General features: G+C 40.0%; 1 protein-coding gene across 1 annotated transcript in view; it reads right to left on the bottom strand.

The window, feature by feature from the left end:
• Nucleotides 1-2,723: 2,723 nt before the first annotated feature.
• The window catches only part of LOC140194901 (ras-related protein Ral-A), a 33,345-nt gene continuing 9,213 nt past the window's right edge, over nucleotides 2,724-26,855 (bottom strand). Inside the window, exons 2-5 of the mRNA XM_072252243.1 lie at nucleotides 14,757-14,923; nucleotides 12,660-12,868; nucleotides 7,937-8,111; nucleotides 2,724-5,545 (exon numbers count right to left, since the gene is read on the bottom strand). Coding sequence (XP_072108344.1) covers nucleotides 5,423-5,545; nucleotides 7,937-8,111; nucleotides 12,660-12,868; nucleotides 14,757-14,870 — 621 coding nt within the window. The 5' untranslated portion in view covers nucleotides 14,871-14,923 and the 3' untranslated portion in view covers nucleotides 2,724-5,422. The remainder of the gene's footprint in view (nucleotides 5,546-7,936; nucleotides 8,112-12,659; nucleotides 12,869-14,756; nucleotides 14,924-26,855) is intronic.

The following is a 26,855-nucleotide window of genomic DNA, read 5'->3' as shown; positions in this document are numbered from 1 at the left end:
TGGTTAATACTTAATCATTATGTGCTCGTCATTCCCTCCTACAATTTAAAGTGGTTCATAGGGCTTATATGACCAAGGATAAGTTATCTCGTTTTTATATGGATATATCTCCCTACTGTGATAGGTGTAACAATGGAGAAGCTTCATTTATTCATATGTTTTGGACGTGCCCAAGTCTTGGAAAATATTGAAAGGAAATATTCCAAACTTTTTCTGTACTCTTCAAAGTAAGTTTTAAGCCTAATCCTTTGACTGCCCTATTTGGTATTGTTGGAAGGGAAGATATCATTTTGAAGACATCTGATCTGCTCATTCTGGCTTTTATCTCTCTTATGGCTAGGAGGGCGCTTTTGTTTAAATGGAAAGATGCTGTTCCGCTTAATCATGCTCAGTGGTTACGGGATGTTATGGCATGCCTAAATTTAGAAAAGATTTGTTGTTCGATTTCTGAATCTAACCAAGATTTTCAAAATTTGTGGGGGTCGTTTTTAAATTATTTTCATAATCTTTGACTTCTCGTTAAAGTACATAAGTTGGTTAATAGCATATTTTTATCTGATAAGTTTTTTTCCCCCAAACAGCTTTGACTTTGGTAGTGGGTGTAGATCTTTTTTTAAATAAAATTGTTTATATTCTAATATATGAATTAATCTAATCTATATGAATATAGAGTAAGGTGTTTGTTAATGTGATTCAATACACTGTATCTGGTATTATTATATTTTTTCTTCTGTTTTATAATATGTATTCTCTTGGATTCTGTATTCTTCTGTATAAAAATCAATAAAAATATTGGAAAAAGAAAGAAAAATTATTGCTTTTAGAAATGGAGTCCATCAGCTCAAATGGATAACAACATAAACACAAGGAAGTACAGGTCGACCTTCATTAATCTGACTACCTGTAATCTGGTTCCTTCGATAATCCGACACTAATTATGCTTAATGTGATCCTTCTGTAATTCAGCATTTTCACTAATCTGTCACTCCTCAGGTCCCAATGGTGCCGGGTTAGTGAGGGTCGACCTATAATACCATTTAAAAACTTCATGCTAAGACTGTCTGTGTCTTAATGGCTCTATGACATGCACATGACTGACGCTAGTTTGAAACTGTTTGGCAAGAGTCTCCAGTCCCAGTTAAGCAGCTTAATGTCCCAAATAAACAAAGGGAATCCCATCTATTTTCTTAGTTAGAGTTGTTTCAAATCAGCAGCTGCCAAGATTAACTGATGGCCCAATTAACCAGAATCCATTGTAAATACATTTTTCTTTTAAGCATGCATATTAGCATTTGCAGCTCATGCACAGACCGGTGTGGGGCTTTTGGATATAGTAATTCATTTACTAATATTTGATCATATAACCATAATTTTAATGTAATTCTTAATAATAGTACAGCACTTTGTTTCCTGAATCCTGAATACTGGAAGCAGCTTATGCATTTCCCCTATACTACCGCAATTAAAACTGAAAGATGTCTATTAAGTTAATAAATTAAATGATGTCTATCAAATTTAATTCTGATTCATATTCCCATTCTGACATGTCAATCTATGGCCTCCTCTTGTGCCAAGATGAGGCCATTCTCAGCGTGGAGTGCCAACTCCTTATATTCTGTCCGTACCCTCCAACCTGACAGCATGAATATCAATTTCTCCTTGAACAAAGTCCACCCTCCCTCCCCCACTCTGACCTTTCACTTCTTCTCAACTGCCCATCACCTCCCCCTGGTCCTTGTTCCTTTCTCCTCTGGTCCACTCTCCTCTCTTACCAGCTTCCTTCTTCTCCAACCCTTCACCTATCACCTTCTAGCTACCCTTCTTCCCCCACCTTCTCAGTCCTGAAGAAGGGTCTCGGCCCATTTCCATAGACGCTGCCTGACCTGCTGAGTTCCTCCAGCATTTTGTGTGGTGTTGCTTTGGATTTCCAGCATTTGCAAATTTTCTCGTGTTTATTTAACAAATGAATGTGGAAGTTTTTGTACCATCACAAATCTTAAATCTTTAAAATAGATAAAATTTCTTCTTATTACATCACCTATTGCCCTTCAACTACGTTGTATTAACTTCATTTTATTTCATTCATGGCTAAGTACTCTGCTCTCAATCTTAGAATTCTTTATTCATTTATACTGTTCCTAGTTTCTACAACTTTTCACCACGATAAATTTTCTTAAATTTAGTCCATTCCGATCCCACTCTTTAATTTAAAGATAATATTCCCTCTGACACAACCAGCTATTTCCATTTGTGTTTTAAGTAATACGATCTATTCACAGAAATAATCAATGTCTTGGCTGTCTCCATGACTTCTGCACGTCATTCTATTGGAGGTTTTGCCATCACTCCGATCTTCCCCATTCACCTCGAGAAGCCTCTGATGGGTTTTGGGAATAAGTATTTTTAATTGTCAGTAAAGCTAAATGCAGAGGTATCATATCATTTCATCTGGTGCCTGAAATTGAACACACATCAGAGACTTCCTCTAATTATTATAATGCCATCTGGTTCATGTTTCGGTACTTGCTTCAATACCCTGAAAGTAAAACACCTTCAATCATTTCATCATTATTATGATTGTAGACAAGAGAATGGAACTCTGATTAAGGTTATCACTCTTGTAGTCATTTTCTATAAACAGATTATGCAAAGTTAAGGTTAAACATTATAAGATTTTTTGTTATTGGTAAGCAAAGTAGTAATAATGCATAATAAATACGAGATGCTGTAAAAATGTTATTTTATTTCTAGTAGTTTAGCATACAATTAAAATGTTATTAGGGCAAGGGCATCAGCCTTTTAACACTTAATTGTGTTTTTCAGCTTCATAACACCATTAAACCCAAACTTCACCAATTACTGTGAGCCTCATGCTAGTGGTTAGATTCACTTTCACTTTTTTAAAAATTCACACTGCCATACAAATTTCACAGCTATGCAATGCACACAAGTAGTAGAAAAAAAGGACCCAAGCTAATGTCTAAAACAATGTCTATATTTTGCAACAATTCCCTCAATTCTATACAGTGCAAATGAACCCTAGATTGAAAAAGACAAGTTGAATATACATGTGACAAAGGTAAACGGTACATCTAAAAGACAAAAAAATGATATTTAATAGGTTATACATTCTAGATTCTCAGCACTCCAGATTTAGTGACAATGTCCTCGTGTTCCTAGTTGAACTTCGAAGAATTCATCTGCAGTTATATTAAATTTTGTCTGAATCTCTGTCAATAGAAAGTGAACAAAATGGAATGGGAATGTGCTTCCAAACTAAACCTTTCTTCATACCTCTACTTTCCCCACCGCTTCTCTGCAGGGCTAAGGACTGCAGTACAGACAATACATATATTTTTACAAAAAAAAAGAAACTGCTCTTTGAACTGTAATGCATAATTCTGAAGATGGTATTGTGTTCTAGGTCAGCAGACCCAAAAGTATGGCACTATTTTACAGGGTTTTAAGCAGTTTTCATCTGCATAATTCATTTGCCACATTCCTGATGGATGTAACCTGTAAAAATTTCAATTTAAGGCATATTCAGATAAGTTTCTATATACAAGTTTTACATTGCTTTGCTATAGTACAGCTCAGCTTGATTATATATCTATTGTGCATCAGTGAATCATTTGAAAAAAAAAACAAAGTTCCACTCACAATCATTTGATATGACATACTGAGATCCATTTACATGCAATTCTGGAAAGCTAGGTAACGCAAAACATGAACAGTTTGTTGTCTTGAGCAAACCCAGTAACTCGTGCCTAATGTTAATCATCTTTACGTTCCCTTGCTGTGTGACAGCATACCTACAAGGTTTTCTCAAATTTTTATGGAGATTCACTTTAATCCAACCTGCCAAATGGGAAAAGCACAAGATGGAAGACAGGATTTTGCATCCAATGAAATAATACTTTTAAATGTCTTCAAAGGTAGTACTGAAAAAACAGCTGTTCATTTGGTACAGTGGATTTACGGATGGGTGGGTTAAATTAAAATAGCTGAGAGTTCTATTGTATATGAATTATCTAATGAAATACAAACTCCATCAACCCATATACCAAAGTAAAATTTAATATGATCAAGCTCCATTGCTAACCCAAAGAGAAAAGCAGATCAATTCACTGATGGAACTGTAATAAATTATTTGTAGTTTAAAAACTGGAGATCATAATTTAAGCTTAGATATTTACAAAACAGCTTCTCAATTTTCAGTCTTGATATCAAAGCACAGTGATGAAGTCAGATCTTCCATTTGCTCAAGGCTAAACAAAATGTAGACCATTTCAGGAAGACAATACTCAAAAAACACGAGAATACATGTTTTTCTCAACCATCCAACTACCAAAGTTGTAGAACTCAACAGCAAGTGCTTTTGTACTTTTATTAGACTTGAAAAGTGTTAATCCATTTTGTTATTAAGGCCTAATGATTCAACATTTGTATGAGCTACTGACTTCTCACAAGAGACTTGTGTAGAATACTGTGAAATAAAACAAAGTAAAAAAATGTACAGTATGTGCAAACTTTTTCCTATTAATTTCAGTGTGACTAGTGACAAAAACATGTGCACTCTAAAAGAAGCCTTACTTTCTGTCTAACCTGCATCAGAAACACACAGCTCCAGATTAATAGCTTCAGTGGGTTTCCAGCAAATTTATAAAGGTCAAAGCAACACAAAATATCCAAAGGTAAGCTGCCAATAATCCACCTAAATCTACTTTGAGACTCACTTTATAGTTTCACAGTTTTCTCTGCTTAAACTCTAGTGAGGCTTTCCAAACTATTATGCACCAAGCTTTGTCTCAGCTAGCAACAGCTTAAGATAATTCTTGATGTAAATGTAAACAGCAAGTGTATTTGATTTTTTTAAAAAATCAAAGGTGAAAAACCAGCGTTAATAACTGAATATACAGGGAGGCAGTTTTTTTAAAAAAGCACATTTGGTAAGAGCAAGATTCCCTTAATACCAAATATTCCTCTCCCAAATATCAGCACTTAGATTAGTTGTACTAAGGAAGTAAAAAAAATTACACAGAATTTGCAAAAACAGTTTGAACTCAAAATGTGATTTAACAAAATGCATTGCCTTGCAAGAGAAGTTACCTCTTCATTGTATATTTGAAACGACTGAACTGATTAACCTTTCCCTGAAAATCCATTCAAAAAAAAAACTTCCAATGGTACTTGTGATAAAAGGATATAAACCCAATGCCTATATACCAATTGACACAGCACAAAAGTACTTTGAATTGACATTAAACCTCCTGATAGTCTGTTGTAAAATTGGGTCCAATTCATGCTTTTGGAAATCTGAATTTGTATGACATTAGTGTACCTTCAATCACTATGAAGGAACAGCAAATGAAATGAAATACTTAGTATGCTTGGACTTCTAAAATAGTTTAGTCTACCAAGTTTATAAAATGCAGCATCTCTCCCGGATTCTTTTAGCTATGCTTTTCCTTTTCTTCTTTCCATTCTTCTCTTTACTATCTTCCATTTTCCTTGCTCGTATTTCCCTCATCAAGTCAAAGAAAACCTGCAAGGAAAGAAAGAATTTGGAGTTACAGAATTGCACACATGTAGGAGTTATCACAGCAGGCTAAAACATTGAAAGGATAAAAATATTAAATTGGGAAATACTTGCGATGGTTTCATATGCTAGTCTAAAAGAAATCACAGTTCAATAATCCATCATAAGGGGAGCATGACCAAGATCTTTAACTCAGGCTAGACTTTAACTATGATACTTTTTCTTCCTAAAATGCAAAGCAAGTATTTGGATATAAAAGTGAGCACTTCGTCAGAAAGCCACACGCAGAATTCCTCAGGTTATACACACACTGAGTTCTAAAGGAAAATGGGAGAGGAATTGAATGAAGGTTAAGGGGAAGAAGGAGGGAGGGAATGTCGACTCAGACCATGAAGGGCCTGCATCGGGGGGGGGGGGGGGGGAGAAGAAAAGCCAACTTATGGAAACATCTTAGACAGCTTTCTAACTTCAAGGTGCAAGAATTTACCAAATAAAGATGAGCTTTATGTGACATATTGTACATCAAAACATTATGAAATGTATCATTTGTGTCAGCTCAAATCAGCAAGGATTGTGCAAGTGTTGCCATGCTTCTGGCACCAACGTAGCATGCCGACAACTTACTAACTTTGACTATGTCTTTGGAACGTGGGAGAAGCCCACACAAGAAGGTACAAACGCTTTACAGATAGTGGTGGAAATTGAACCACAGCTGGTTAGCACTGTAAAGTGATGGGCTAACCACTAGACTACTGTGCCACTCCCACTACCATTTAGGTATTCCAAACTGCTTCTGTATATCTCATATTTTACTATCTCAACTTTTATGGTAAAGGAGGTAACCATTTGAATGTTTGCTGGTTCTTAGAGAAACCGCATCATTCTCCCAATTATGCTTCTGCAATGTATTCTTCATATCAACTGCCCAATGACTCACCTGCTATCCTCCTACAATTGGGAAATTCACCGTAACTAAATCTACTAACCTTTGCTATTTTGCAAACCATTTTTCCAAACTTAGCAGTGTAAAGAATGGCACCACAGTGGCATAGTGATTAGCATAACACTATTATAGCTCGGGGCATAAGAGTTTGGAGTTCAATCCCGGTATCATCCGTAAGGAGTCTATATGTTCTCCCCATGGAATGGATGGGTTTTCCCCAGGTGCTCCAGTTTCCTTCAACAGTCCAAAGACATACTGGTTGGTAGGTTAATTGGTCATTGTAAATTGCCCCATGATTAGTCCAGAGTTAAATCGGGGATTGCTGGGTGGAATGGTTGGAAGGGCCTCTTCCATGCTGTATCTCAATCAATCAATCAATCAATAAATTAAGGTCAACTGCAACTCAGATTTAACCTAAGACAAGGAAAGGAAGTAATTAATTAATTAGGAATAAAAATTTGCAAAGACTTCTTGTAGAGGGGTGGGCAGAAGACTGCAAAACTCATAGTACCTATATTCATTTGGGTGGCAAAATCATCTGTGCCAAGGTATTCAAAATTTAAAGCAAACTTGGAGCATAACCGAACTCCTTTAATGTCACTATTTTGTAAATTTCTCCGGCAATTATTTCTGAACTGGACCTAAAGGACCTCCTGCAGCAATTGTCTCGGTAACCATAAAAGAAACACACCCCATCAAGGCCCATTCACCATTAGGATTTTTCTTCCCTTCTTTCTTCAGCTAAAAAAAAGTACAAAACCACACTAATGGGTCATCAGATCCAAAGAAAGGGACCTTAACCGGTCAATATATTTTGTTACGTCCTACTTATTTTCCCATCCTTCACCCTTTTGATTGACCGTAAAATGGCACTGCACTTTGGATCTTTCTTTCTTCTCATGTCAGTGATCCCATCTTACTTGCATATGAATGCCTGTCAGAAAATTCTAATATTCTATACAAAAAAAACTGAAGTCAATTGAAAACATTTGTAATTCTATATACAAAAGGGAAAAGCTGCAATAAGTAACAACCTCAAATTGGATTAAAATAGAAAAAAAAAACCCACAGGAAATACTTCACATCTACGGAACAAGAAATTAAGTTAACAGTTTAAGTACATCAACCTGAAACAGCTCCACTTTGCTCATGGTAGAATCACAAACACAGGAAAATCCAGAGCAACACACACAAAATACTGGAGGAACTCAGCAGGTTAGTCAGCATCTAGCATCTATGGAAAGGAATACACAGGACTGAGGAAGGATCTTGGCCTGAAACATCAAATGTTCATTCCTTTCTGTAGATGCGGCCTGACTGGCTGAGTTCCTTCAGCATTTTGTGTGTGTTGCTCATGGTAGATGCTTTCTGACCTGTGTACTTGCAAATTGGTTTTACTTCACAGTTCCAGCATCTAGAAAATGTGGTTACAAATTTCACTGAGATGGCCACACCTTATCAACGTTTGCCCTTGTCTTTGCAGATGTTTCCACGTAATTCACACTCCATTGTTCAGCTCTGCTCTTTGCCTCATCCACTGACACTTGTCGTTTGTCTTCCAAATCTGATTTATTGCCGACCAGTAGAAAGGGAACATTCTCATCCTCCTTCACTCTGAGAATTTGCTCCCTGGAGAAAGAAAACCCCAAATTTAATCTTTGAAATTCTGCTTCATGTTAATTCTTAGATGCATTTTGTGTAGAAAAGTGGAGTAGGCTATATCACACGTGTGAAAATGTAATAATGGCACTATTGGTTAGACTCCTTTATATTGTTTACAGCAGTGGTCCCCAACCGCCGGGCTGCAAAGCATACACTACCAGGCCGTGAGGAAACGATATGAGTCAGCTAGCTGCACCTTTCCTCATTCCCGGTCACGCCCACTGTTGAACTTGAACGCATGCAAGGTCATTACCCACGCGAGGTCATCAGTCGGTCATTAACACTGTGCCATACACAGGGAAGTGCTGACTAGCCGAAAAATGTCACCTGATCTTAACAGCATATTGAGTGACGTTGTTGAAATTATCAATCACATCAAAGCAAAAGCCCTTAACTCACGTCTGTTTGAGCAGCTTTGCGAGGAAATGCATGCACAGCACAAACGCCTTCTCTTACACACTGATGTCAGGTGGCTATCAAGGAGGAGAGCCCTGGCCAGGGTTTTTGAGTTAAGAGAGTAGCTACAGAGATTTCTTTCAGGAAAAAAGTCACCACTGGCAGCACACTTCAGCAAAACTTGCTTATCTGTGTGACATCTTCAACCTGCTCAATGAACTCAATTTGTCACTTCAGGGGAGGATGACAACTGTCTTCAAGTTGGCAGATAAAGTGTCTGCTTTCAAAGCCAAAATGGAACTATGGGGACGGCAAGTGGACAGAGGTATATTTGACATGTTCCCAACATTAGCTGGGATTTTGGGAGAGACTGAGGCTGCACCATCCTTCCCACAGCTGGTGCGCGAACACCTATCTTCACTGTCAACAGAATTTGAGTGTTACTACCCAACCGCAAATGACCCAAGACGTGCAAAGGAACGGGTCCATGACACATTTGTGAATGTCCCCGGTGAATCATCCACGTCAGCGCAAGAAGAAGATCAACTCCTCGAGCTTGCAAATGACGATGGGCTGAAAAGTATGTTTGACATAACATCTCTGCCGGTATTCTGGATCAAAGTCAAGGCTGAATATCCTGAGACAGCCACGAAAGCACTGAAAACGTTGCTTCCATTTCCAACATATCTCTGCAATGAATGCAACGAAAACTAAATTGCGGAATAGACTGGACATAAGGAACCCCCTTCAAGTATCGCTGTCTCCCATCACCCCTCGATGGCACTGTCTTGTTGCAGGGGAACAAGCCCAGAGCTCCCACTGATTCAGCGATATTGGTGCGTCACAATGATTTTGTATGTTCATACGGGGAAAATATGCGCTGTGTTTAATATCCAAACATTACTTAAAATGTTATGATGCTATTGACTTATAAGTGACATAATTGACTTATCACTATATTCATGCGAGGAAAATATGCACTGTGTTTAATATAAATTTCATTAGATAAATCCTTTTAGAAACTAAATTGAGTGTATTAGCCACTTAAGTGACTTACAGTTGGCTTATCACCTATATTCCGATCGTGATTAACACCACCCCCACCTGTCGGCCGGTCCGCAAGAATATTGTCAACATTAAACCAGTCCGTGGTGCAAAAAAGGTTGGGGACCCCTGGTTTGGAGATACAGCATGGAACCAACAACTTACCTACCTATCTATCCCTAGCTAAATAACGGCAATTTACAATGAGCAATTAATCTATTAACCGCTGCTTCTTTGGACTGTGGGAGGAAACTGGAGCACCCAGGGGAAACCCACATGCTCACAGAAAGGACATACAAACTTCTCAGAGGACCTCAGAAATGAACTATCAACTCTGAAGCCCCAAGCTGTAATAGCATCGTGCTAATCACTACGCTACAGTAGCACCACTCGCAGCCGTGCTCTTAAAGTTAAGTTTTTCCATATTGGTATGTCAATGTTTTAACTTTAGGCCCACAACAGAGCCACAAAGTGCAATATCAAAAGAAATTAAATATCTGAAATATTATGAACTGTGAGGTAACGTTATAGCTCCATAAAACCCTCGTTATAGGACACAATGGAAATATTGCCTTCAGTTCTTGCCGCCTATTGCAGGAAGGATGTGGACGAGAAGGTGCAGAGGAGATTTACCAGGATGCATGTCTTATAAAGATAGGTTGAACAAGCTAGGGCTTTTCACTTTGGAGCGAAGGAGGATGAGAGGTGAGTTGATAGAGGTGTACAAGATGATAAGGGGCATAAGTAGATAGCCAAAGACTTTCTCCCAGGGTGGAAATGGCTAATACAAGCGGGTATCATTTTAAGGTGATTGGAGGTAAGTATAATGGGATGTCAGAAGTAAATTAATTCCCCCCCCAACCCCCACAGAGGGTGGGGTGTGTGGAACACACTGCTGGGGTGGTGGTAGAGGCAGATATATTAGAGACACTTAAGAAACTCTTAATAGGCACATGGATGATAAAAAAAAAATGGAGGGCTATATAGGAGTGAAGGGTTAGATTGATCTTAAAGTAGATTAAAAGTTCCACACAACATGTACAGTGCTGCACTGATTTATGTTCTAGTAGATACAAGCTGAACCAAGTATAAACTAAATCCTTTCCCTTATTATGTTCTTATACTTTTAAAATACCTTACCAAGGAGAAAATGAACCCATGTAAAATTGAGGCGGGTTTATGCTCTTCTAGAATTAATCTCCTAAATTCTTGTAAACTGTACTAAGCTTAATATTCTCTGGACAGCTTTCAATAATTTCCTTTAGATGCCAAATTCAATTTAGGCTAGGGTTAAATTGCGGGTTGCCGGATGGGCTAGAAGAACCTACTCTGTGCTGCATCTCAATAAAAAAAAATTAGCTTTCAGGTTCAAAAAGACAAAGGAATGGCAAATTAAGAATATGTCATAAGTTTAAGGAGTGTGGCATTCTTCATTATCCTAGCCACCCATTTGTGTTACAAATGAAGAGGTAAAGAGGATAGTGAAAAATGTTCGAAATAGTCATGATACAGTGGCTACAGCTTAGTTGCCCTATTCCTTATAATACAGTTCAGTGCTTTAGAGATAGGACGTTGTCCTTTGAAAAAGCTTAGTTAGCCATGCTAATGCCATATAGTATAGACTGGAATATGTTGGTGGCCCCATTAAAGTGGAACATTTTTGAATACGCGAGTATAAAAAACCTAAATGCTGAGTAATATACAAATCCTAGAGCAAGATGCCATTATGGACATTAAACAAAATGTGCCTTCACAAAATATATAACACTGATTTGTTAGATAAATGAACATATCAACCTCTAACTGTGTCCTTATTCTTGTGGAGATTAAAAATGAGAAAAGCAAATAAAATTGCACTTGTTTGGGGAAGAGTCACCTGATCTTTAAGAATGCTGTTTTCTTTATATCAGTGTGTTACTGCCTGTAACGCCGCTGGTGTTTAGGGCAGCAGTGAAGGTCCTTCATCTCTGGTGGTGTTCAGGGGTTTTCTTCATCACGTCAGTAGCTTCCTCTCAGTTTTCACCATGCAAGTTCCGGGCGGAGACTCAGGAGTATCATCATACTCAGATGTAGGAGGATTCTTCACTGCTGTTTCCGTTACAATTCTTTTTTTGACAAGTCGGGCCCTGAGCTGACTCCAAATCTGGAGGACCAGTGGACCACTCCTCGTCTGGCCTCTACCCTTTGACCCGTTTGGCATGGGTGACCCTACCAAGAGCATAAAGCAGTGACTTCAGCTCTCCGGGTCATTGAGGCAAGCAAGCCTCCAAAGCACGACAAGGTTGTAGAACACACAAAAAATGCTGGTGAACGCAGCAGGCCAGGCAGCATCTCTAGGAAGAGGTACAGTCGACGTTTCGGGCTGAGACCCTTCATCAGGACTAACTGAAAGAAGAGATAGTAAGAGATTTGAAAGTGGGAGGGGGAGGGGAGATCCAAAATGATAGGAGAAGACAGGAGGAGGAGGGATGGAGCCAAGAGCTGGAAAGTTGATTGGCAAAAGGGATACAAGGCTGGAGAAGGGAGAGGATCATGGGATAGGAGGCCCCATCCACTATTTATTTTTTTTTTCCCTCCCTCTCTCTTTTTTCTCCCTCTGTCCCTCTCACTATACTCCTTGCCCATCCTCTGGGCTTCCCTCCCCCTTTCTTTCTTCCTAGGCCTCCAGCCTCGTATCCCTTTTGCCAATCAACCTTCCAGCTCTTAGCTCCATCCCTCCCCGTCTTCTATCATTTATGATCTCCCCCTCCCACTTTCAAATCTCTTACTATCTCTTCTTTCAGTTAGTCCTGACGAAGGGTCTTGGCCCAAAACGTCGACTGTACTTCTTCCTATAGTAGCTGCCTGGCCTGCTGCATTCTCCAGCACTTTTTGTGTGTTGCTTGAATTTCCAGCATCTGCAGATTTCCTCATGTTTGCGTTTTTAAAAACGACAAGGTTGTGGTCCTTTTAGAGGTTCTTTGTATTCGGCTGCTCCCTTATCAGGTTAATATATTCATAAAACACAGTAAAAACACCAAGTAAAATAGTATTGCTTATGAAAATATTTCTACTGGGTTATATATAAAAACACACCTGAAGTCAGCAGTAGCTGCGAAAGATTCTTGCTCAGTGATGGAGAAAACACACAGGAAGCCTTCTCCACTGCGAAAATAATTATCCCTGATTGCAGCATAATCTTCTTGACCTGCAGTATCCAGGATGTCGATCTGGACTTCTTCACCATCCAAAACCACTTTCTTCCGGTAACTGTCTGCTTTCGTAGGCTCATAATCTTCAACAAACTAAAATAGACAGTATGTTACAAACAGTGATTCAATACAGTCTTTGTGATGCAGACACTAATTTGTTAGAAACCAAATGCAAGTTTTGGGAGAATGGGAAACATAAACAGTTTTCAAGTTGGCATTTTAGAACATTATTTAAGCCAACAATTTAACTGACTTTGCCACTTAAACATCTAACATTACAAGAATATCCAATTTAAAACAAAATAGATAAGACATATCAAAATGGATTTACTAAAACTTTGGATACAAATGATCATCTAAATGATATGTTTAAAGCAAAAAGGGATAATACTGAAAATACTTAGCAGGTCAGGATGCATCTTGGGGAGAAGAAACACAGTTACTATTCCTGAGTTGAAAACCTGACTGGATAATCTGTTTAAAGATTATAAAACCATAAGACATAGGAGCAGAATTAAGCCAGTCGGTCCATTGGATCTGCTCCGTCATTCCATCGTGGTTGATGTATCACCCCCATTCTCCTGCCTTCTCTCCACAACCTTTAACCTCCGCTTTATATATACCCAATCACTTGGCCTCCTCAGCCATCTGTGGCAATGAATTCCACAGATTCACCACCCTCTGGCTAAAGAAATTCCTCCTCATCTCTCTTCTGAAGGGACATCCTTCCATTCTGAGGCTGTGCCCTCTGATCCTAGACTCCTGCACTACTGGAAACATCCTCTACTGTATCTAGGCCTTCAATATTCAATAGGTTTCATTGAGATTACCCTCTCCCCCCCCCCCCATTCTTCCAGACTCAGTTTCAATCTGAAATGTTCCCATAATTAAGACAAAAACAGCTGAGGCAGGGAGAGGGGATGGAGCAGAAAGCACCAGAGACACTTTCTGTAACGATCAATAAACCAATTGTCTGGAATCAAATGATCTTGCCCGGTGTCTCAGGGCTGAGTGCGTTTATGCCCACAGCAATCCCTGCCCCCTGTCCCACATCCCTCCAGCAGTGCTCCACCCTCACCATTCCCAACATCCTTGCTCCCACCAGATTTACAGCAGATTTCTCTGCTACACATTAACAGGTACAGTACTGTGCAAAAATCTTAGGTACCCTAACCACTACACCACCGTTCTGCCCGTTGTGTGCACAGAACTTTCTAACGGCAACTATGAATGGCCAGTAAATCCAGTCACACCTCCCCCTCCAAATCCCAAAAAAATAGTATGGAGAACAGCACCTAAACTGGAATGTATGTTTGGTCATTTAATTCTTCTCGTGTGATTGTTCCATTACATTAAATATGTAAGCACACAGCTTCATTGCAGTTCCTTCCAGTCTAGAACAATCAGATTAATGCATCAATAATCTACAATCAAATTACTGAATCGGAATATTTAAGTCTCTGTAAAAGAAATTAAATTTTATCTGAAGATCGAGGACAGCTTCAAGGAGCGATGCCTCAAAAAGGCAGCATCCATCGTTAAGGACCCCCGCCCCCCCAATCATGCAGGACACGCCCTCTCCTCATTGCTATCAAGAAGCCTGATAGCACACGCTCAATGATTCAGGAACAGCTTCTTCCCCTCTGCCATCTGATTTATGAACGGACATTGAATCCATGGACATTACCTCACTACTTTTTTTCCTATTTTTGCACTGCTTGTTTAACTATTTACATACTTACAGTAATTCAGTTTTTTTCCTATTATGTACTGCTGCCGCAAATATGCCAGTGATATTAAACATGATCCCGATTCTCAGGCATCTTAAATGCTCCCTGGTTTTTTAATGAAAAGATATTATATTTATTTATTACAGGACATTGGCCCCAAAAGAGAAAAACTTTCAAATTATTATCGAAGATACAAGGAATTAATATAACTAATCATTAGAGAAAATAGGGTACAATAGAAATATTCTTACCTCATCATACATGAATTGCAGTGTTAGGGCAGATTTTCCCACACCACCACTTCCAACCATAATAACTTTGTGGAGTGCCAAGGAATTCTGGCCTTTGGTCTTGGTTGCTGCCATTTTATGAATGTAGGAGATTTGCCGAGTGTGAAGTCTGATAGATGAATTTCCACCTAAAACATGAATTAAAAACAACCTTGGAACACGGGCACATTTTGAAATCATAGTGTCCGAATAATAATGGTGACACCAGAAAAACTGGTACAGTCTGTGGGATTACAGAGATGTGAAAGACAGGAGCACAATCATTTGAATGGCACAGTGGGTTTGAGAGGCCATCTGGCCTTGTTCTGCTTCCATTTTCTGTTCTTATACCATCTACTGAATGCAGAAGGAAGGCTGCCTACTTTTTGTAAGAACACAGTTGAATGCAAGGCCATCGTCTTAATTAGGTATAATGAAGCCCATTAAAGTCAGAACTAATCGTAAAATATTACGCGAATTAACAGTAATAATGAAGTTGGATTGACTATTCAGCTAACATAATGAAGTCAAAATCCACGTGATTATTTGAAAACTGGTAGCAAGGAACAAGAAGCAGGTTGTTTCTGCATGTGAAAGTGAAATTTTCCACATTTTAAAATCACTACCAGAAACTAAAGTCAAGCCATCTTATGAAAGAACCATCAACATTAAAGGCAATCAAATCTACTAACTGTAAACCACCACTCACACCCCTCTTTATATCGGCAGCACAGCAGTGGAAACTGCAAGTACTTTCGAACTCCTGGGAGTGCACATCTCGCTCAGGTATACTCACCAATACCTCTGCTGTATTAGGAGCCTGACGAGCTGGACTATGTACATCTATACTCACATCCTACAGATGCACAGTCCAGAGCATCCTAACATGTGGTATCGTGGCTTGGTTCGGGAACTGCACTGCGGCGGTCAGGAAGGCTCTGCAACGGGTAGTCAAGACTGCCCAGTGCATCACTGGCACCAGCCTATCCATCACCAAGGTCAGTACAAAGACCAGTAACGTCGTGAAGGATCCTAGCCACCCTTCCCTGCGCCTGGACTGTTTGTTCCACTCTCATCAGGGAGAAGGCTACGTGAGATTTAACAATCTTGAATCTACAGAAACTATTGTACTTGGATTCAATATTCATGATAAAGCAGTATTTTTGGATGGAATCTACAGTATCATGCAAACACAGAATTTCCTAGCTGGGTTCTCTCGACTTCTGAGACTGTTAACGTGATTCTCAATTCTCACAGTCAACTAAAGGTAGGAAAACAAGGTACTGTGTGTAGGCTGGGAATGGATATCCTGCTCACAAACATGAAACACCACACTATTGAGTTTCAAGTTACTTGCTTCTGCACATCAGATTAAGGAATTAACCTGGGTCAGGCCTATATTCTTCACATCTCTGAATTATTGCTAATCTCCTTGCATGACTGTAAAGCACTTCAAGCAATTATGAAACCATGCAACCAAGGAAGGCCCGACATGGAATAGAGGGCATCAGATGAAATAATAGTGATAGATCATGGTGAAGTGTACAAACAATGGTTCAACAATAAACAGGAACCACCAACTTCACTAACATAGCTTTGCTGTCTAATATCACTCAGGCCTCAAAAAAAAACTCAAAGTCTAGTTACATAAGAACCAGGAAGACGAAGGGTCTTAGCCTGAAAAGTCAGGCAGCATCTCTTCCTCTTTATAGATGCTGCCTGACTTGCTGCGTTCCTCCAGCATTTTGTGCTTGTAACTCAAGATCTACTGCATCTGCAGAAACTCTGATGCATTGAGAAGAACTAGGAGTAGGAATTAGCCATCTGGTCCATTGAGCCTGCTCTGCCGTTCAATAAGATCATGCCTGATGTGGCTGTGGACTCAGTTCTGCTGACCTGCCCTTTCCTGTAACCCTTTGTAATCTCCAACAAAAACAAATCAGATTAATGAACCTGATACAACTGAATTCACATGAAATAAATATAAAACAGCTCTTGTGTGGGCTTGGTTCTAATTCACATGTTCATATTCAAGAAACAAATTGAGCAAATCAGCTTTTTGTTGGAAAGGTGAACGGCATTTCTGTTTGTTGCAGGTGATTTGCTTCTATTAAATGCAGTTCATCATTCTACTCATAAACACGAGATTCGGCAGATACTGGAAATCCACAGCAACACACACACAAAATGCTAGAGGAACTCAGCAGGTCAGGCAGCATTTATGGAGAGGAATAGAGATGATGTCTCTACCTGAGACCCTTCATCAAAACTGGAAAGGAAGGGGGTGGGGGAGAGAAAGGAGTACAAAGTAGAATATGAGAGGTGAAACCAGGTGAGACAGAGATGGATGGGTGGGGGTTGAGATGAAATGAGAAGCCAGGTAGTGATCTGTGGAAGAGGCAAAGAGCTGAAGGAGGATGAATTTGAAAGGCAAGCAGAGTGGACCATGGGAGAAAGGGAAGGTGGAGGGGTACCCTGAGAGAAGTGAAGGGCAGATGAGAAGAGAAGGGGTAAGTGGGCAGCCAGAAAGAGGAATGGAAAAAGAGGAAGGGGAAGAAATTACCAGAATGAAGAGTACCCAGTGGCCACACATTTTAATTCCACATCCCATTCCCATTCTGATATGTCTATCCACGGCCTCCTCTACTGTAAAGATGAAGCCACACTCAGGTTGGAGGAACAACACCTTATATTCCGTCTGGGTAGCCTCCAACCTGATGGCATGAACATTGACTTCTCTAACTTCCGCTAATGCCCCACCTCCCCCTCGTACGCCATCCGTTATTTATTTATATACACATTCTTTCTCTCTCTCTCCTTTTTCTCCCTCTGACTATACTCCTTGCCCATCCTCCGGTTTTCCCCCCCTCCCCCTTGTCTTTCTTCCTGGACCTCCTGTCCCATGATCCTCTCATATCCCCTTTGCCAATCACCTGTCCAGCTCTTGGCTCCATCCCTCCCTATCCTGTCTTCTCCTATCATTTTGGATCTTCCCCTCCCCCTCTCAAATCTCTTACTAGCTCTTCTTTCAGTTAGTCCTGACGAAGGGTCTCGGCCCGAAATGTCGACTGTACCTCTTCCTAGAGATGCTGCCTGGCCTGCTGCGTTCACCAGCAACTTTGATGTGTGTTGCTTCAATGTTTGTGCAATCAGGTTAGAGGCTACCTAAACAGAACGTGGTGCTGTTCCTCCAACCAGAGAGTGACCTCATCATGGCAGTCAATGAGGCCATAGACTTACATGTCGTAATGGGAATAGGGGTTGGAATTAAAGGCTGGCCACCAGGAAATCCTGCCTGTTGCAGATAGAGCAAAGGTGCTTGACAAAGCAGACCCCAATCTATGCTGAGTCTCACCAATGTACAGGAGGCTGCACCAGGAGCACCAGATACAGTAGAAACATAGAAAACCTACAGCACAATACAGGCCCTTTGGCCCACAATGCTGTGCCGAACATGTACAAACAGTAGATTACTCTGACAGATTTGCAGGCGAAGTGTTGCCTCATCTGGAAGAACTATTTTGGGGCCCTGAATGGAAGTGAGGAAGGAGGAGATTCCTCTTGTTCCTGTTCACAGATGTGTGACATAATACCACCCCATTCAATTGTTCAATTCAACAGACAACAAATTTGGAAACCACTGTTTGGAAACCACAGTCCTAAGCCAATGTCAAACGCACCACACAATGCCTCAGCTTTAACAGAACAGAAAAATAACCAGAAGAGAGAGGAGGTCCTCCACTGGTCGGGATCGGCCATGGATATTGCGTCGTAGCTGTCTGCATGATACACAAGCCAGGCCAGTACGATATGGAGAGTGAGCTGTTGCCCATGTAGTAGCCTCCCCCTCTCCATACAGCTGATGAATCCAAGGAATGGCAGAGACCAATACAGTTTAACACCATGGGCGTCACAGGAGTTCCAGTCAGCACTGAACTCAACATAGGACTGCCTTAGGGATGCAAGCTCCGGGTCTGTACTCGCTGGCATTCAGGAAGGATGAGGGGGGATCTCATTGAAACCTTTTGAATGTTGAAAGGCCTAGACAGAGTAGATGTGGAAAGGATGTTTCCCATGGTGGGGGAGTCTAGGACAAGACGGTACAGTCTCAGGATAGAGGGGCACCCTTTCAAAACAGAGATGCAGATGAATTTCTTTAGCCAAAGGGTGGTGAATTTGTGGAATTTGTTACCACATGCAGCTGTGGAGGCCAGGTCCTTGGGTGTATTTAAGGCAGAGATTGATAAGTTCTTGATTGGACATGGCATCAAAGGTTACGGGGAGAAGGCCGGGAACTAAGGTTCAGGAGGAGATAGAAGAAAAAGGATCAGCCATGATTGAATGGTGGAGCAGACTCGATGGGCCAGATGGCCTAATTCTGCTCCTATGTCTTATGGTCTAAGTTAGCCTTTAAGGTATTCAGCACAAGGACTCCCAAATCCCTTTGCATCTCAGATTTTAGGATTTTTGGAATTTTTCCTCCTTTAGAAAAGTCTGCACATTTATTTCTACCACCAAAGTGCATAAACTCTTTGTGGTGCTCAGTCATGGCAATTTAATCATACCCTTTTTTTTCCCCCGACCTGAAACAACTAACAATTAAGTGCCAACTGTTCTACTTACCAAGAGAGTTCTCCTCCGTGATCCTAACCGCAGTTTATATACTGCCGAAAGCCGATAGCAATCAGGCACTCAGGCCAACGTGACAGCATCCTTCAGGAGGGTGAACTCATGAAGTGTATCCAGCCCAGATGGGGTACCTGATCGAGGCCTGTGCTGATCAACCCCTCAATTTGGAAGTCTGAGGTATCCAACTGCTTCGAGCAGGCTTCAACTATACCTGTGCTTAAGAAGAACTTGGCGACCCGTCTCAATGATTATTGCCCAGTAGCACTTATACCCACTGTGATGAAGTGCTTTGAGAGGTTGGTGATGAAGAAGTATGAACTTCTGCCTGAGGAGCAATTTGGATCTACTTCAATTTGTCTACTGTCACAGCAGGTCGACAGCAAATACTATTTCATTGGCTCTTCTCTCGACCATAGAATACCTGGACAACAAAGATGCATACATCAGGATGCTCTTCATCGACCACAGCTCAGCATTCAATACCATTGTCCCCTCAGAACTAATCAACAAGCCTCAAGACCTTGGCCTTGAAACCTCCTAGTGCAACTGGATCCTCGATTTCCTCAGTTGCAGACCGTAGTCAGTTCCGAATGGCAAAAACATCTTCTCCACCAACTCCATCAGAACAGGTGCACAAGGCTACATGCTTAGCCCCCCATTGTACTCACTTTATACTTCTGACTGTGTGGCTAAGCACAGCTCCAATGCCATAATTAAGTTTGCAGATGACATCACTGTTGTTGGCTGAATCAGAGGTGGTGACAAATCAGCATATAGGAGGGAAACTGAAAAGCTGGCTAAGTGGTGCCACAACGACATCCTTTCAATCAATGTCAGCAAGATCAAGGAACTGATTGAATTCAGGAACAGGAAGCCAGAGGTCCATAGCCAGACCTTATTAGGGAATCTGAGGAGGGGTGGGTAAGCAATTTTAAATTCCTCGGTATCATTTTAGAGGTTCTGTCCTGAGGGTGCATCCAGATGACAGACTTGAGTGGAGCACCAACATACAGGCTGTGTACAAGAATGGCCAGAATCATCTCTACTTCCTGAGGAGACTGAGGTCCTTTGGAGTATGCAGGCCTCTCCTTCACGTGCTCTACCAATTTGTTGTCGCCAGTATAACCTTCTACGGTTGATGCCAACAGGCTCAATAAATTGATTAGAAAGGCTGGCTCTGTTACAGGAGTCAAACTGGACACACTGGAGGCTGTGGTAGAACAAAGGACCCTACAGAAAATTATGGCAATTGTGGACAATGTTTCTTACCCTCTGCGTGCCACCTTGGCTGAACAGAGGAGCACTTTCAATAATAGACTAAGACAACTGCGGCGCTCCAAAGAGCTGTTTGTAAGGTAATTCTTACCCTTGGCCATAAGGATCTACAATGAGTCAACCTATAGCACAGGAAGCGATGACCACTCCTGTGCAACTGTCTGTGGTAACTTTTTTTTAATTCTTTCTACTTCTCTTTAATATTTTTATCTGTGCACTTGTAATACTACTGTAAAACTATAATTTCCTTTGGGATCAATAAAGTATCAATCTATCTCTAAGTGCGGTTCCTAAGAAACCACAGCATCGCCTCTATTTACATAGAAGTTTGCAAAGATTCAACATGACACCTAAAACTTTGACAAACTTCTCTAGATGTACAGTGGAAGAGTATATTGATTGGTTGCATCACAGCCTGATATGGTAGATCAATGCCCTTGAACTGAAAATCCTACAAAAGATAGTGGGTACAGCCCAGTCCATCCCCTTAGTACCCAGGCCACACCCTGTTCTTACTGCTGCCATCAGGAAGTTGGTACAGGGGACTCAGGAACCATGGCACTAGGTTCAGGAGAATTTATTAGCCCTCAATCATCAGACTCTTAATACAGTGGGTATGCCAGGACAAATAGGTACAAGAACAGTTTCTTTTCATATGCCATCAGTCTTATGAACACTTGAATTTTAGTCTATTATAAACCAAGTTCACCTGTACATACACAGGTATACCTCATTGTATATAGTTCACGATTATTTGCACTAATGTTTTGTCTGCTTTTTGATTCTGTACAGCGAGAGCTCAGGGCAACTGGCATCATATTCCCTGTATGTGTCTATATACTTGGCGATAATAAAGGATTCTGATAACTTTATTTACCCCATCACTGATCTATTTCCTCAACCTACGGATTCACTTCATCTCATGTTCTTGATATTTATTGTTTATTTATTATTTCTTTTATCCTTCTTGTATTTGTACAATGTGTTGAGTTTTGCACATTGTTTGTCCGTCGTGTTGGGTGTGGTCTTTCACTGATTCTATCATGTTCCTTAGATTTACTTAGAAAATGAATCTCAGGGCTGTATATGGTGATGTGTACTTTGATAATAAATTTACTTTGAACTTGAACTTTACAGAGCAAGGCAGAGGTTGAAACGTCAGGAAAGGAAGGAGGTATCAGCTGCTTTATAAGAGATGTAACCCAACGGGTCTAGGTTGTTCGGAGACATCTGTTAATCCCCAAAACTTTCCAAAAACTACTAAAGTGCTGCAAATTGGATTTGAACAACTGCAGAATCTTCTTCATATTTCAAAGTAAATCTATTATCAAAATACATATATGTCACCATATACTTCCCCGAGATTCATTTTTGAAATTAACATATTTCAAGTCTATAGCAACATACAAGTGATCTCTTTGTTATGGGGGAGCAGCAGATTGTGTTCCTGGAAAATGGGCCATATCACAATTTTTTAGTAATGCAAAGTCACATCATCTGTGCATGCGGCGATAATCGCGAGATGAGAAAATTGTGTTATTTTATTTACTTTTTTAAATCCATACAAATTCTGTGAATGCCAATTTTAAATCACATCTCAGATTTTCGGGCAGTGAATCTTGAGTTCTGTATGAGCAAATTTCTGTAACCTGAGCAGCCATAAAGAATGGGTTGCCCAAACTGGCATCTAAACTATTTAAAAATTCATAAGTAACTGCAGAATGCAACTCCATTCTCCAGGGATTTGCAACCTTGTGATAAGCTAGACGGTCCATGGTCCAATTTCCTAATGACTAAAATGCCAAGAAAGCAATGGAGAGTGTTTATCCATACTGGTCCTGTATCATATTAATTATGTTCCCAAACAGCCAGAGCTGCACTTGTCAGGAAAACCCAGCCTTGGAATGACATAAGCTAGAGGATAATACAAAATTAAAAAGAGAAGAACTGGTATATCTCTTGCAAAACAGATGATAAAAATCTACAAAAAAATGAGCAAAGAAAAAAGATTAAAATAATTTTTTAAATTGTATTATAATAGTGGTTAGGAGATGTGCAGTCTTGTATAGGCTGTTGTAATTTTTAATGAAAAAGACTGCAGACAAAATGAATTTGCCTTAGTAGTAATAGCTTTGGGGGATGGTGGAGCACAAAGCGCAGAATCAAATTTCGCTGTGATGATTGTACGCTCCAGTATCAATTGTTTGGCGACAATAAAGACAAGTCTCTACCAAAGGAGGTGTAAGATGCTCCTTCCCTCCACTAGTCTGCAGGTCACCCTCGGGCAAGGTGTAGCACCCACGTAGCACCCCCCACCCCCGATCAGGGTTACGTGAAGCTATGGGAGTAGGTGGTGGATGGTCATTTGAGCAGCTGGTGCCTATCACAAGTCCTGGTTAAGCAACCACTGATGCCAGGCAGACAGTCTCTGAAGAGTATTGATAATGACTAGGGTAATGCTCGTAAAGACACTGCCCAGAAGGCAGCAATGGCAAACCACTTCTGGTAGAAAAATTTGCCAAGAACAGTCATGGTCATGATCGCCCACCTCATACGACACATTACATAACAAACGAATGAGTAAGAGCCAGGTATCGGGCATTATTTTGACGTCACAAATGAACTATACCGAATCAGGAATGTGACACCATAAATATTGCACTAGAGCAGGGGTTCCCAATCTTTTTTATGTCTCTGGCCATTACCATTAACCATGGGGTCCATGGATCCCAGGCTGGGAAACCCTGCAGAAAAGTTTCAATATCTTAATACATTACCAATAATATTCCAGAGATTATGATTCAAACAGTGTTCAAGTGGACTGAAAAACTGCAAAATATTTTATCCAGTCTTGCCTTATCACTCAATTCCTCCAGTGTCAGAATCTTTTCTACACCCTCTCTAGGTTCATCGTATCCTTCCTATAGTCTGGTGACCAGAACTGCACACAAGATGTCAAGTGCAGTTTCATTCATCAACATCTGTAACTCGTCCATAGATCCCTCAAAGTTGCAATCCAAGTTGACACAGGTGTTAAGAGAGCATATGGTATGTTGTCCTTCAACAGTCCGGGGAAAGTTGAGTTCAAGAGTCACGAGGTAATGTTGCAATTATATAAAACTCTGGTTAGACCACATTTGGAATAGTGTGTTCATTTCTGAGTGCCTCTTTACAGGATAATTTACAACAACCAATTAACCTACTAACTAGTACATCATGGAATGTGGGAGGAAATCCACATGGTCACAAGGAGAAGGTACAAACTCCTTACAGAGAGCAATGGGCACTGATATGGCACCAGGCTGCCCATTAGTTGCACATTTAGTTACAATGTTACAATACAGTAGATTCCAGTTAACAGGGATACATCGGGACCAGACATCTCGGCCCAATTAAGCAGCTGCCCCAATTAGCTGAAGTTTCATGGGAACAGTTAAAAAGGTACAAAAAAGATAAACTACCATTCAACTGAGTAACAAATTACATATTTAAGTGAAATACAGAACACATTAGAATACTACCAATACAACTGTGTATTAGATCCCAATAATTATCTACAGAGGAATTCATCCAGTGTACACTGCTGTGTTCTTTTGATTATTACAAATGAATAAAATCAGGACAGACACCTGGTGCAGATCATGGACTACCTTCATAGAATGCTTTTGACAATCGCATCCTCCAAATCTTTATTTTCATTGTAATATTCAAGATGATTGTCAATACCTTCAAATTTTTTGTAGTTTCCAACTTGAAGTAGTGAAATCATTTCATTTTAATTCCTGGCTATTACTGGCATCTCTGAGAACACTTGAAACCACAGTGAGCAAACCAGTTCTGAATTGTCTTACTGCTTATTTATCACCATCTATCAGTGACAAAAAAAACACTTTTTTTTACAGAAACGCACACAAATGACACTATTTAAAAACTGTTCTAAGCATGGTGTAGTGTGTAATAGCCACACGTGCACTAAGCGAGTAATGCTAGTCCCAAACAAAGTAAGGGATTCCCACCTATTTTATCGATTAGTTTTTGTCCTTAAAGAGTTGTCCCAAATAACTGACAGCCCAATTAACTAGATCCACTGTATACATGGTAGGAAAAGCATTCTTAATTAAGCAAGGTTGCAAATCATTAGATTTCATCACAAAAAAAAAGAAAAAAATTAAACAAGTGCTCTACTTAATAAACTCAAAATGACTTTTATATATCCAAAAACATTTCCAGTGTCACACTGTGGCCACCAATATTTGTCCAAGGACAAATGAGATTACAATGGCCAGCTGTAATATTCTACTGAAAAATCTCAAAAATCCATTCCAGAAAGCTGCACATTATTTTTTTTAATTTAAAAATTTCCTGAATAGCAGTTTCCCTTTGCATCCTTTAGCTATTTTATTGAGTATTGCTGTAGACTACAAGAGATCCCCTGCGGACTTTGTGGGATTACGTGCAAGGACTTAATTGGAGTGAATTTGATATTAGGTCATTTACACATGAATCCTAATGAACAGATGGGAAACAGCAAAATCATGCCGGAGCTCGATCAAACAATGCAAGAGCAGATGGAACGCCACAACAAATGGGAAGGATACCATGGGGCAGGGGGGCCAAATCTTTGAGATTGTGTGCCTAAACTGGTGATAATATTCTAAATATTCCCCCATGTGCCATTGTAATTTTGCGCCAGGATTATCATTAGTAATAATAATTATGGACCAAGGAAGAAAGATGAGTCCTGTTGCTTATTTAGATGTATTTATTGTTTTAATATTAATAAATGTATAATAGATTGAAATAGATAAAGCATTTTAGAAAAGGTTCAAAATTATTAATACGCATGTTTATATCATTTCTAAGTAGGAATGCATATTATTGGACCTCACATGACATAAAATATGTGAATGTGAAAATATAGATTTTGGTGCACATTTATAAAAGATCAAGGAAAGGAAAATAAACTTTACTCACAACTTTAGTTGCTGCACTGTCAATGACAAATATTTTACATAGAAAATAAGTTTTTGGTTGTTTTGAGACCTGTGCACAAAGCAGTGATTTTATCAGCAAGTTTACTATCCACATACTGATATGTACACCAGGTCTGTGAGGATTTCATAACGTATCACCTAATGTCACGTGTTCAGGCAACATTCAACATTCTAGCTGGTACAACGCTGGTGTGAGACTGTTCTTGTGAAAATGTCGCGCTGCTCTCAAGATGTAAAACAAATCGTTCACTCCTTCATTTGGCAATAAAGATATTTATTATCTATCTTTACGGGTGGAGTTTAAAGAATCAAGAGGCAACACCGCATGCTGTGTGCTACAAAATTTTGCATGTGCCACCTTGGGCAAGCCTGCTGTAGGTTCACCACTCCGCTACAGACTAAAGTTCTCTCACAATTTTTGAAATTGGACTTTGTACAGTAGCTGCACAATTGCAAGAAATGCAAGGGTAAATTTCACCAACTAGCACTGAGCTCCAAAAAAAAAACTGCTCACAACCGCTCACTCTTTACAACCTGCCACGACTAACTCGTCCCTTACATAGGGCATCACTTGACCCTGTCCACTTCTAGCTAGACAAGAATGAAGAGGTGAAAAGCTTTTCACCACTTCCATGTATACAGAATTCGTCCTCAGGTTCAGTCCTTGTTCATGACTCCAAAGTAAAAATTATCAGAGTACATAGATGTCACCATATACAACCCTGAGATTCTTAGCAAATCTTCAGAACAGTAACTGTACAGGATCTATAAACTGTAAACATCAAGAACTGCAAACTGTAAAGAAACTGTGCAAATGTAGATAATAAATAAATAACGAGCATGAAATAACAAGATAAAATAGCCCCCCCTTTGCTTAAGAGCCTGATGGTTCGGGGGTAGGTACTGTTCTTGATCACTTTACACAAAACGGAAAAATTTGCACTTGTACAATAATTTTAAGGTGTCTGGAGGTAAGTATTTGGGGTGGGGGTGGAATGTCAAGGGTAAGTTCTTTACAAAGAGAGTGATCTCAAATTAAGTCACCCAGCCACGTTCAACAAGATTACAATGACCCAAAACAGACAAAGCAAATGCATTAAGAATAAACTGGATGTGGAGAGGATGTTTCCTGTTGTGGGGGAGTCTTAGACCAGAGGGCACAGCCTCAGAATACAATGACGTC

The sequence above is a fragment of the Mobula birostris genome, chromosome 1 (assembly GCF_030028105.1).
Source record: "Mobula birostris isolate sMobBir1 chromosome 1, sMobBir1.hap1, whole genome shotgun sequence".
Classification (NCBI taxonomy): domain Eukaryota; kingdom Metazoa; phylum Chordata; class Chondrichthyes; order Myliobatiformes; family Myliobatidae; genus Mobula; species Mobula birostris.
This window is presented reverse-complemented; position numbering and strand designations above follow the sequence as displayed.